Raw genomic sequence first — 13,186 nt, 5'->3', positions numbered from 1 at the left:
TGACTGTAGAAGTGGCAAGGAATTTCATCCACACTCACTGTCGCTTAGCCACGTTATGACTCTTTGGCTTATACTGCACTATCAGCACAGTTATATTTACCAGCCAATTAAACAAATGCTAGTCCATTTTTTTCTAAGTGCCATCCATGGAAAAATGTGTATTGGTCTCAATGAGCCAGACCAAGATCACTGCCCTCCTATGATCTACATAGCATCACACACATGTTATCAAACAAAGGCTATAACTGAACACTGTTTGGTTGTTTTATTTCCATCATCAACAATGGGACATAAAAATATGCATAACTGCACCTTGGATCAAGGCCAAAACACATAATAATGATTATAATGAATAACCACAATCATTACAGGAGACATCAAATATTTATTCTATGAAGAGATGTAGATAGATAGATAGATAGATAGATATAATTGCTATGGGCTTTAGAGTTTAACAAAAAGACTGCAAATTTGCTTCAAACCTTGTGAAGCTTTGTGGATTTCCACTGAATCTGCTGCTCGCCCAGGGATATTTCCACTGTGATGTGGAAATCTCCCATGTACTTACACACAAACACACCCACATTTCCATGCATCCCAACGAAAAGCCAGGAAAACCTAGGGTTCTTCCCTGGCGCTGAACACATTTGCTCATCTGCTATTCCTGTCTTCCCGCCTCCCGCTCAGCTTTTAATATCTTTCCGAGAGAAGTTTTAAAAACTTCAGCCAGTAGGTGTCTCCATTTCCCTGATCTCCGATCATCTCCGCCTAGTTCCGTTATTAATCCATTCATTAATACCATTAAATATATATACAGTATATATAAAGATACCGAACCTAATCTCCTTTCGGGGCAGGCATTCACACCCAGCCCTGCCCTCCAGGCCTCTCTTACCACCTTTAAACAAGTGCAAGGATAAGCAATGCATCCCTGCCGATCTGGGCTGCCTCCCTCCCCGCCGCTGGGCCCGACCCGAGGAGGCGGCGGAGGGTCCCTGCAAAGGCGGCCTCTGCAGGCGCCCGGCGGGCCCGCCTCTCCCGGGGAGCGCCCGCGCTCTGCACCCCCCCCAACCTCCCCTCCGGCGCCCTGCCCACCGCCCGGCAACCTGGTGATTGACGCGCGACGCGGCCACCCGGAGCTGCGAAGGCGTCCTGAGCGCACCTATGAGCAGGGCCGCATCCCAAAGGGGGCTGGCCGTGGGCGCAGCGGTCGGGAGAGCGCAGCCGCCTCCTTCAGGCAGGCAGGCGGGGCTGCTGCTGCTGCTGCTGCGGAGCCGGGGAAGCCGAGCGCCCCAGTCGGCGGGCGCCTGCCGGAGGGGAAGCATCTCCCGGCCCCTCCCTGCTGCGCGTCTCTCCCTCGCCCCGCCTCCCGCTCGCCGGGCGCCTCGGGCGGGGATGGCAGCCGCGCGGACCGAGCGCGCGATGGAGGCGCCGCGGCGGCCGCACCTGGAGGAGGAGGACGCCGCCTCGTAGGCAGCGCTGCCCGGATCCCGCCCTGCCTGCCAGCGCTGCCAGCGGCGGACGGGGGAAGAAGGCAGACGTAAGCAGGCTAACTATAGCATCTCCCCGGAGCCGGGAGGGAGGCAACCTGGGCGAGAGGCGGGCAGCCTGCGCCATTCCCGGGCGAGGAGCGGCGTCGCTACAGGTGACTCGGGTTCTCCACAGCATCCCACCCCGCACTCGGAGGACATGGGGCTGCCTTGGCGTCTCCTCCTCGCGCTCCTGCTCTCGGCTCACCTGGGCTCGGCCGCCGAGGGCAGCCCGGGGCAGGCGGCGCCTGGCAAAGGGAAAGCGGCCAGAGAGAAGCAGGCGGTTTACCCCAAGAGCGCGGCGGCGGCGGCGGCGGCTCCTCCCTGGAGCGGTTCCCCGGAGAAGAGCCCCGTCTTGGACCAGAGGCTGCCCCCGGAGGTGCCCGCCGAGGTGGCCTCGTTCCTCCACACGGGCGACCCTCGGGAGCTGAGGCACGCCAACTGCTCCGGGAGGTACGAGCTGGCTCCCCCCTGGGCCGGGAAGTCCCGCCTGGCCGCCTCGCCCCCGTCGCTGCACGGCGCCCTCGACACGCTCCTGCACGCCACCAACTTCCTCAACACCATCCTGCAGAGCAACCGGAGCCGCGAGCAGAACTTGCAGGAGGACCTGGAGTGGTACCAGATCCTCATCAAGAGCCTGCTGGAAGGGGACCCCAACATCTCCCGGGCGGCCATCACCTTCAACCTGGAGCCCTGGTCCTCCGCCCCGCAGGTCTTCCTCCAGGCCATCCGGCAGGACAGCCACATCCTCCTGCAGGACTTGTCTTCCGGGGCTCACCACCTGGCCAACGCCTCCAGTGAGACCGAGTGGTTCCACGCCTGGAAGCGCAAGGGGAGGCCCCACCAGCACCGCAAGGGCTTGAGTGCTCCCGGTGCCAAGGCTTTGGAGGGCAGCCTGAAGAGGAGGGATGGGCACCCGGTGGCCTCCGAGAGGAGCCACATCAAGTGGTCCTCCCCTTACCTGGAGTGTGAGAATGGGAATTACAAGCCGGCCTGGCTGGTCACCCTCTCTGCAGCTTTTTATGGGCTTCAGCCGAACCTCCTTCCTGAATTCAGGTAGGAGACCTGAAGTTTGATGAGTCTCTTGGTTCTTTTTTTGTAGCAAAATGTGAACAAGGGATTCTTTGCTTTTAAGAAGCCAAAGCTTTGTGAGTGGCGAGCGAGAATATACTTGCATAGAACATTGGAATCCCTCTAGCTCCTTGCACAGACTTCCCAAATAATATTAGTTAAGCCCTTTAACTTCAGCACAGTCTGAGAAGTTAGTCTCCACACTGAATTCAGTGGAGTTTCCTCCCATGTAAGCTTGCATGAGATTGCAGCTTTTTGTTTTGTTTTGCATCCTATAAAACTGGAATGCTGTTCTCCAACCTGGTAGGAAAGTTAGAGATGTTTTATTTCTATTTAAAAGAGATAAAGATATTTGTAGCATGAGTAGGGCCGTAGGAACATCTGTTTGCAGCCCAGTCCTATGTGTATTTATTCAGAAGTAAGTCCCTCTGTGTTCAGGCACCCTTATTTCCAATTTCATAGCACCAGTACCTTAATATAAAGCAGCAGCTGCTAGAAGGAAACCCATAAGGGTTTTTTCTTTTTCAAAACCATCTGGGTTGAGATTAGCATGCCTCATCTAAAAGGAGGCAGAATTCTGTGAAAAGGTTTCCTTTAGCCATTTGACTTGAGAGCTAAAGTGTGGGTGGGGGGGTGGGGGGGTGGAGAGGGAATCACATTCCTGATGAGATGGAAAGGCCCCTTGTGAAAACTTCCAGCTCCAGTGAGACTGCAAAGTTGGTAGTTTGGTACTGTTGCTAGGATCAACAGAACACCGTGACTTTGTTCCAGCTAAAGTAAGTTATGCCTAACTATGATCAAAAGCAATGGGTTTTTAAAATTAATCTGAACTAGTTTACATGACTGGTTTCAATGGGGCAGACAGTGCAAACCTGCACAGGTTTATTCGAAAGCCAGCCCTGCTGTGTTGAGTGGCAGATGCATCTATTAGGTGTGTTTGGAATTTCAGCCTCCTTTGGGGCTAACTTCTGCAGGATTGGACCCTATTAAATACTTCAACCCATTGGACAATATAGCCCACCCCACCCCCGTTCCCAGTTATTGTCACCTTACTTAATCTGGGTGTGTGTGTCTTAACAGTTGCAGATCTCTTTCAGCATTAGTGTGTATGTGCATAATAAAAATAGTTTCTTGTACCTACCACATTATAGCAGTAGAGCAATAGAACCAGAGGCAGAGCAGCAAATGATGGATTCAGCTGTAATAGTTACAGATCATGCACAGTTATCCTTATGTACACAGCAGTGCTAATGATAGACTTTTTCCAGCCTGAGGAATGTGTGCACATCATACATTTGAAGAAGCACATCCCCCCTCCCCAAAGAATCCTGGGGATCCTTCACAGGTAGTTTACCCTTCAGAGAGCTGTAGTTCCTAAGCACCCTTAAAGAAACTTCAGTTCTCAAGATTTTTTTGCAGGAAAATGTACTATTCAACATATTCCAAAGCCTCAGACTGCTGAGACAGTTCAGCTATGGGAAGTAACTTGCTGCTCTTGGTATATGAATGGGAGAATTTGGACTACAAGTGTTATCCTTTTGTTTGTGCTTGAGCTGGGATCTGGCAACCCTGATTCTCCATCTGTTTCGGGTCCATTCCTTGTTCTTTCATCCACATTTCTGTCTGCTTGTTGGTCCAGTGCTTTTCAGGCTCTCCTGCTAGATGAGTGTTTCAGTTGCACAGTGTCTGGTTGAGCCAAGTAACGGTTACTTTGAGAAAATGTGTGCAGTTTCCTTTGGTTACCAAAGCAGGTGTCTGGGTTGATTTTTTGGGGGGAGGCAGTATACTAATTGATTCCTGCTTTCTGCCACTTCTGATTTGAGAAGAAGCTTGTAAGCCCATAGAACATAACAGAGAAAGATTTGCTTAAATAATTTATTGTTGGCAGCATTAACACACACACACACACACACACACACACAGTGCAACTCAAGGCCAATTCAAACAATGGTTTCCTGCATTTTTACTCTGAGAACTATTGAAACAAATACAATTTTTTTTTTAAAAAGGCTGAAGGTGGACTTTTCAAATTGCTGTGCATTGTTAGACTGAATTGTCATTTTAAAAAAAATATGTAGCAGGACATTAGAAAATCAAGCACTTCCTGATGGATGTCCTAAGAATTATATTTTTTTTATTAAGTGCTGCTGGCAAGCTTTGGTTGTACGGTATCATAGCCACCCTGGGAATCCACCCTTGGTTTTCTGTCTGCCTTTGGTAGTAGTGTTGTGGAATTCCTTTTGTAAAGCGACCTTTTGAAAATGAATAAATAAGACTGGTGACTATATCTTTGACTTCACTGACAGGCCATTGGACTCTCTAGGGGGGGTACGGTTCCAACACTTCAAACAATGTGCTAGCCTTTCCCCCTTGTCCATTGAGGCTGCTCCTTGTCTGTCTCCTTCTAATCTGGGTTAACCCACATCTCCCTCTAGCTACTAAATGCCCTTTTGGTTGACTCCCCAAGTAAACTAGGGACTCCCTTGGCTTATTCCACTGAGGTTCCTGTCTGGTTATGCAATTGGCTGGTGGGAATCTGGGATTGCCAGAGTACTTGACCAACCTCAGAGCTTCCAAGTTGGATTAGAAAGGAAATAAGCCCAGCTGTAAAGCTGATTTGTGATGTGTGTGTGTGTGTGTGTGTGTGTGTGAGAGAGAGAGAGAGAGAGGTGTGTGGAGGGGGTGTTCGCTTGAGTTTTTCCAGACAATCAGAAGTCAACTGGGTCAGTCTCAATGGTAGCAAAGGAATAGGTTTCCAAGAAACTGGCTGCAGCTCTTTAAAATCTCTTCCAATAAGTCCTACTGTTATTCACACAAGAATACTCTGCTTGGAGCATGCACTGTTGCAGTTCATGTTAGCTTTTCTCTGTGCTGTGAAGCATCATGTTTCATTATCTAAAGTTAAAACTAACTTGTAAGAAAATTGCTCCTGGTCAATGGGGCGACACTGTTGCAGAATTTAATGATATTATTAGATGCCATCCAGCCTAACCCTGGACAGAAAAGGGCCCAGGTCTTGGTTACAGGTGATACTTACCACATAAAATGTCCAGTAGGGGTCATCATGGTAGCAGTTAAACTATACTTTCCTACCTACAAAGACTAATGCTGGTCATTGCACACGTATTTAACATATATCTTCCACAAACCTCCAAAGGTTAGGTTGCTCCAATAGTGTCATGACACTTTTTGTACCTACTGCCAGTAAATATAAATAATAAATTAATTTTTATTTATACCCCACCCTCCCCGGCCAGAGCCGGGCTCAGGGTGGCTAACACCAGTAAAATTACAATTAAAAACATAATAGGGGGGAAAACAATTTAAAATACAGGTTAAAAATGCAATTTAAAATTCAGCCTCATTTTAATAATAGCCCATAGATCAAAACCATAAGGAGAGGGAAACATAAGGGTCAGACTGAGTCTAAACCAAAGGCCAGGCGGAACAGCTATGTCTTGCAGGCCCTGCGGAAAGATGTCAAGTCCTGTAGCTATTTCCCATCTTACATTTATCCCACTCAAGTGTATTGGAGGGATAGTCATGTTGGCATGCAGCCAATGAAACGGGGGCAATTGGCAGGACCTCAGCTGGCTCCAGCCTACCGGCCGGTGTGCCAAGCAAACTCCAGTCCTTGGTGCAGCATGAATCTGCGGCCTGAGCTTCAGAGGCTAGGGCACGCTACTCAGCAGGGTGAACGCTGTGCAACAGAAGTAGCAGGAGAGGCGCTGTGAGCAAATTTACAAGCAGTTTATTCAGCGTACATCAGGACAAAAGGAAACATGTCTGATCTCCTTCGTGTCCAAAGCAAACAGCATAAGCAAAAGCTATACACAAAGGGAAGTTCCCAGCAAGCTGTGCTGGAGTGTAAACAGGCATGTGACACACAACAATCATGCCTATTCCTTAAGGTGGAATGGAACATCCCAACAAGTCATAGGTTTAAGTCGGTTTTTGCCTCATGGGAAAGTTGGCATTCAATAGATCTTTTCCACCTCCATTCACAACCACTAACTTAGATGGCTGTAAAAAGGGATTAGACAAATTCATGGAGGAAAAAGGCTCTCTATAGAAGCTATGTGCTGCCTCTAGGATCAGAGACACCATGCCACTGAATGCCAGTTGCTGGGGAACACCAGGAGAAAGTTGTTGCCTTCATGCCCTACTTTTGGATATTCCATAAGCATACGGTTTGCCGTTGTGGAAAAAGAGGATGCTGGACTAAGTAAGCCGTTGGTCTGATTCAGCAAGGCTCTTCTTAGGTTCGCCTTATCACATCACATCTGTGCTGAATATTTTCATACCATGTTATAGACTGCATTTTCTATGAGAGCCAGCGTGGTTAAGAGTGGTAGTCTCGTAATCTGGGGAACCGTGTTCGCGTCTCCGCTCCTCCACATGCAGCTGCTGGGTGAACTTGGGCCAGTCACACTTCTCTGAAGTCTCTCAGCCTCACTCACCTCACAGAGTGTTTGTTGTGGGGGAGGAAGGGAAAGGAGAATGTTAGCTGCTTTGAGACTCTTTCAGGTAGTGATAAAGTGGGATATCAAATCCAAACTCCTCTTCTTCTTTCTATGAACCTGGGCCTTGTAATGGACTAGATCGCTTTTTTGGGGGGGAGGTGTTGCTCCTGCTGCCCTCCCAGAGCCAGCCCTGCAGCACTTTGCAAGGTTGGGATCTGATCAGACACCACCCTTTGCAAAGCAGCTCAGGGAGGGCAGCATGAGAAGGATGCAACAACCATGCACTGTTCGATCCCAGCTTCTTGAGGCTGAGGCTGGGATCGAAGGGTCCATGACGTCCTGCTCAAAATTAGCCAGGGGCAGGTGCATCTTGCTACTGGTGTGGGTTCAGTTGCAACTACGTGTCTTTCTCCTCCTTGCACTAGCCTTCTCCAGCTAGCACAACGTTGGGGGCATAAAAACTGATGGTCTGTCATCTGCTAGTCTGAGCTGTCCCTGGTACCCAGCTTAGGCCACTAATATAAGAAATAATGCTTTGGAACATAATTAGAACTCTGGTATCTAAATCTCATACCCCATTTGTTATGACTGTTCCTTTAGATTGTGCCTGAAAACACGGTAACACCTTATCCAGCTTTATTGAAAGATAGCGTGTCATAGGCCCAGTCCTGTGGAACTCTCTCCCAATAGAGGTTCAGTAGGCGTTTTCTGTGCCAACTTTTAAACGCCTCCACCTTGGTTTACTTGTCTTCGTTTTTAACTTGGTATGCTTTTGTTGCATAGCTTTTTGTTTTCTGTTTTAAACTGCTTTCTGTGATACAGTGGAATATACAGTGGTACCTCGGGTTACAGACGCTTCAGGTTACAGATGCTTCAGGTTACGGACTCCACTAACCCAGAAATAGTACCTTAGGTTAAGAACTTTGCTTCAGGATGAGAACAGAAATTGCACGGCAGCAGCAGGAGGCCCCACTAGCTAAAGTGGTACCTCAGGTTAAGAACAGTTTCAGGTTAAGAACGGACCTCCAGAACGAATTAAGTTCTTAACCCGAGGTACTACTGTAAATCGTTTTCTAAATAAATTTTATTTAATTACTGCCTCGCATACGTTCTAGGAAGGCCAAGAAGCACTAGGAGTTCTCCAATCCACAGCCTAATATTATCTCCTCACACCTATGGAGTTCATGGGTGGCATTCCATGCCAGTTATTCTCAGAGTAGACCCAATGAAGTTAATGGGCAGGTTTAACTTATTTTTGATTAGGACTTAGTTGAATACAAGCCCATATTTCTAGTTGAGGCAATATCTGCATGCTTTATTGGAGAGCTGAACCACTTATCTGGCTGCCTGTTTAGTGACTGGAGGGACAGAACTTCCCTGAGAATGATGTTTGGCTGTACTTGATTTGATTCAATATCATATTTCTAAACTGCTTTTCCAGCAACCAAGCTGAACTCAAGGTGGCTTTCTACAATAGCAAAGAATTAACAAATAAAAACAGCACTTCCTAGTACAAAAGAAACATGCAACTAAGGTACAATGAATGGATCAAAGCAACACAAAACAGCAAAATCACGAAATTCTTGTTCTAAGCACCTTTTCCATGTGTGTGTTAGCAAATCGTACAACTGAAACATAATTTTCATTTAAATCCATTCACAATCTGAAATGGTAAAAAAAAAAAAGTGGGAAAAATTATACCTGTGTCATTATATCATTACGATTAATCACCACACATGCCTCTCAAAATAGGCTTTTAAATTTCCCTTTCTCTGTGTCATTGAGTGATAATGAGGCTTTTAAAAATTCCAAACTCCTCTTGTTGAGTTCCTTAAGAGTAAAAGGATGAAATATTCATCTTTCTCTCCTTAAAATGCTGCACTGAGTCTTCCCCCAGCAAAATGCCTCTTGTGAGCCATCTGTTAGGGACATGTTAATGTTCTGGTTTGCCTGCTCCTTCCCATTTCACCGCTTGGAATGAGAGAAATAACCTTTCAGTACATTTTCTCACCAGACAAGCCTTCAACATTTGATATCCTTTCCAGCTTATCTTGGGGCTGCAACACTCAAAGCAAAATGTGCTACACAGATTTTTTTTTTTAAAGGACAGGCATTCTTCCCATTTAGGAAATGGATTGTAAAGGCTGTATTTATTTCATATTCTTCAAATGTTCCTATTTTCTAGGACCAGCCCTTGGTAAATCACTAGATTTATTTATTTGTTGCTTTTTGAGGATGCCTTGTTTTAAACTGGGTATGGGGAACCTTTGGTCCTCCAACTGTGGCTGAACTATAACTCCCACCATACCTTTGCCCGTGCTTGCTGGGGGCTGGTGGGAGTTGTAGTTCTGCAGCATCTGGAGAGCCAACGGTTCCTCAAACCAGTTTTGAACATTTGTTCCTCACCCCCGCTTCTGATCTCTGCAAATTAATACCTCAATCCTATGCATGTCTGTTCAGAAGCAACTCCTTTAAATTCAGTGGGGCACATTCCCAGGTAAGTGAGAATAAGTGTGCTCACCATCTCTGAATAGGGGAAGGATGTTTAATTCCCTCTGTTTGTAATGTTCAGGCAGTGAGTGCATTAGTTGCTGGAGCTCACAGGAGCTGATGTTGGTACCTGTCTATCTTGGGAAGCCATGGAGAAACGCGCCTTTGTGGGTGAAGTCAAGCTGTTGGCAGTTTGCAGCGCTTGCTGTGGCTGTAGAGACCAATGTGGGAGAGACAAGTTTTATTGCAGCTGGGGCAGATGAAGGCATCCAGTTGTGCTGCTGCAGATGCACCATGGCATTTCCCCCCTCTCCGCTCTCCTCCCAGCGGTCATTCCTCCTCTGGTTGCTGATATGGACTTGACTGACTGTCTCCATGCGCTGCGGTTGTCCGCAAGGGATTCCCACATGGCAATGTGGGATGTTGTTAGTCTTCATGTAACGTTTGCAGACATCTTTGTAGCACAGAGTTGGTCTGCCAACGGGCCTGGTGCTTGAAGCCCGCTCCCTTTCGACCACATCCTTGGGGATCTTGCCATCTTCCATTCTGTGGATACGACCAATCCAGCATAGATATCGCTGAGACAGGGCTGGGAGAGCACATATTTGTTTGCAATTCTGTCCTGCCATGCGGCGCTGTGGGTTAAACCACAGAGCCTAGGACTTGCCAATCAGAAGGTCGCCGGTTCAAATCCCCGCGACGGGGTGAGCTCCCGTTGCTTGGTCCCTGCTTCTGCCAACCTAGCAGTTCGAAAGCGCGTCAGAGTACAAGTAGATAAATAGGTACTGCTCCGGCGGGAAGGTAAATGGTGTTTCCATGCGCTGCTCTGGTTCGCCAGAAGTGGCTTAGTCATGCTGGCCACATGACCCGGAAGCTGTACGCCGGCTCCCTCGGCCAATAAAGCGAGATGAGCACTGCAAACCCAGAGTCAGGCACGACTGGACCTAATGGTAAGCTCCTGCAATGATTCAGGGGGGTTCTTTTTTGGTGCGGATGTGGGGAGAATAAGACTCCCTCTCTGTCCTCCCTCCCTTCTAAACATTACGTTTTTGCATATAGAAAGCTTCATCCTGTGCTGTGTTTCCTCTGCTGGCAGAATTCAGCCAAGCAGTAATTGAAGCGAGAAAAGACTATTTAACGAGCTCTTTTGATTAAATTACCGGGAACTCCCCAGATATGCCGTGATCTATGCCATATATCTGAAGGCGCATTAGAAACTGCCATAATCTCATTGACAAGATAGATTTCAGATCTGACTCTTGCAAACTGCTCCAAATGGTCCAGAGGGATTTCCCTCTGCAGGTGGATCTAATTCATATGCCTACATTGCTGTGCCCAGTTTTCTGATTAAATTTATTTTTAGTGAAGGCTGCTGTCCTCTTCGAAATGCACGCCGGAGGGGAAAAAAATATGGTAGTAGTACATCTGCTCAGTTCTGGGAGAGAAAGCTCCCCGCATTTATGAAAGATGAACCGCAGGGAGGGGATGTGTGTTCATTACATAGAATTATAGAGCTGGAAGGGACCACAGGTGTCATCTAGTCCAGCCCCCTGCAGTGCATGGATATTTTCCCCTAACATGGGGCTGAAACCCAAAATCCTGAGATTCATAGTCTCTACCGACTGAGCTATCCCATCCATAATGTGACTTGATCTAGTCTTAATGCAGATGTGGACCAGATCATAGTGTGTTGCATGGGAAAACATGTGTCGATTGGCGTTCGGATTTTTGCACTGGCGTTGACTTAGAGCATGTGTTCACACATGGATTCCCAAGTCTTTTCTCTCTTTCTCAAATGTTTAATATTTTTATTTAGATCCCACCTTTCCTCCAGTGAATTTGAGGTGGTGTATTTGGTTCTCCCCCTTCTCGTTTTATCCACAAAACAACTCTGTAAGGTAGCTTAGGCTGTAAGAGAGTGTGTATGGCTGGTCCAAGGTCACACAGTGGCTGAATGGGGATGTAATTATCCACATCTCAGCCCAGCAAGTCCCCAACCTTTACTGACATAACCACTGATTTGCACATACAGGGATGTTTCTGAAGCACACAACCACTTTACTTGGGACAGGAGAAATCCCTGCTTTTTATTGGTAGAGAGAAAGTCGTGTGTCATAATCTACATGGCGTGGGTATGTAATTTTTCTGCTTGTGTTCTTCTGTGCTGCAGTATACGCTATACCTCTGAATTAAATCATAGTTCTCCTTCATCTTGCACCATACTCTTAAGAGGATCTTTGTTTCTACGATACAATAAAACAAATGTTTCAAATTTCTTATGGCATCCAAAACAACTGTTTAAAACACCCGTAAATAAATAAATAAAACTAATAAGCAAAAACAAACCCCAAACCAGATTAAAGTACATGCCAGCATTCTGCATATGTCAGTAGGCTTGCCTAAACAAAAACAAAAAAATGTTTTTAACAGGCACTTAAAAGAATTTCTTCACATGCTGTAGTGGAGGGAAGTGCTGCATACCTTCCAAATGTCCTGTGAAAAACAGGACATCCTGTTTCTTTGTGCAATATCTCGGTGGCCATTTTTGGTGCTGTGATCTTGTGTGCTTTCGCCCCAAGAAAATGCTTTTCTTTGGGAGGGGGGTGGCAAGAGCGAGGCTGGCTATGTGTCTCGCCCAGGAGCACACCCTGGAAGACATGTGTCCCGGTTTTGCAGTGGAAATACGGTGCTACCTTGGGTTAAGAACTTAATTTGTTCTGGAGGTCCATTCTTAACTTGAAACTGTCCTTAACCTGAGGTACCACTTTAGCTAATGGGGCTTCCTGCTGCCGCCATGCTGCTGCGCAATTTCTGTTCTCATCCTGAAGCAAAGTTCTTAACCCAAGGTACTATTTCTGGGTTAGCGGAGTCTGTAACCTGAAGCGTCTGTAACCCGAGTTACCACTGTAGTTGGATGGTATGGAAGTGAGGGACAAGGAAAACTCTGATCCTAAGATGGTTGGATGGCGCCATGTATGCCTCTTTCCCGCAACTCGTACAACCGAGCTGGTGCCAAATGTATTGCTTTCCTTTCCTTTCGACCACATCAGTGTGGCTGAGAGGGTTTTTTTGTTGTCTGGGCAGCCCAGGACCCCCATATACACTGCCCAGGTTTGCACCACACAGAGGGCCACTTTGGTGCTGCTATCACAGCGGTTTGACTTCACCCCTGGAGGCATGCTCCATTGAGTTTAGGGGGCCTAATTCTAACCGTGGATACCCAAAAGTAGGTCTCATTGGTTCCAGTGAGATTTCTTCCTAGTTAAGTGTTGGTAAACTTGCAGCCCTGGGGTGCTGCGAGAGGAGGGCCCCAACTTCCCTTTGAGCGCCTTTTCAATCAAGAGCGACTCCTGACATTTATAGACTTCCTCCCCTGTCATGGTTGTAGAGGGGTTAGCTGTGTGAGTCTTTTGCAGCAAACACAGCAAGAAATCCTCTTAAGGACAAATAGATTAATTCTGGCAGGAGCTTTCGTGGTTTAGACCTGGGTGCATGAAGTGTTTGTCTCAGTGGGTTGACATATATACATACAGACACATGGATAAAGAGAGAGACAGTGTGAATAGCGAGGCCAAATGAAATGTAAGCGCTCTAGCCTTTATGACATATCTGTGCAAAGCTCAAATGTGCACA

General features: G+C 47.2%; 1 protein-coding gene across 1 annotated transcript in view; it reads left to right on the top strand.

Annotated features, from left to right (window-relative positions):
- The first annotated feature begins 1,442 nt into the window (after nt 1-1,442).
- Nucleotides 1,443-13,186, top strand: part of GPR158 (G protein-coupled receptor 158) — a 115,442-nt gene continuing 103,698 nt past the window's right edge. Inside the window, exon 1 of the mRNA XM_053409878.1 lies at nt 1,443-2,585. Within this exon, the coding sequence (XP_053265853.1) occupies nt 1,690-2,585 (896 nt within the window). The 5' untranslated portion in view covers nt 1,443-1,689. The remainder of the gene's footprint in view (nt 2,586-13,186) is intronic.

Source organism: Podarcis raffonei, chromosome 12 (assembly GCF_027172205.1).
Source record: "Podarcis raffonei isolate rPodRaf1 chromosome 12, rPodRaf1.pri, whole genome shotgun sequence".
Lineage (NCBI taxonomy): Eukaryota > Metazoa > Chordata > Lepidosauria > Squamata > Lacertidae > Podarcis > Podarcis raffonei.
This window is presented reverse-complemented; position numbering and strand designations above follow the sequence as displayed.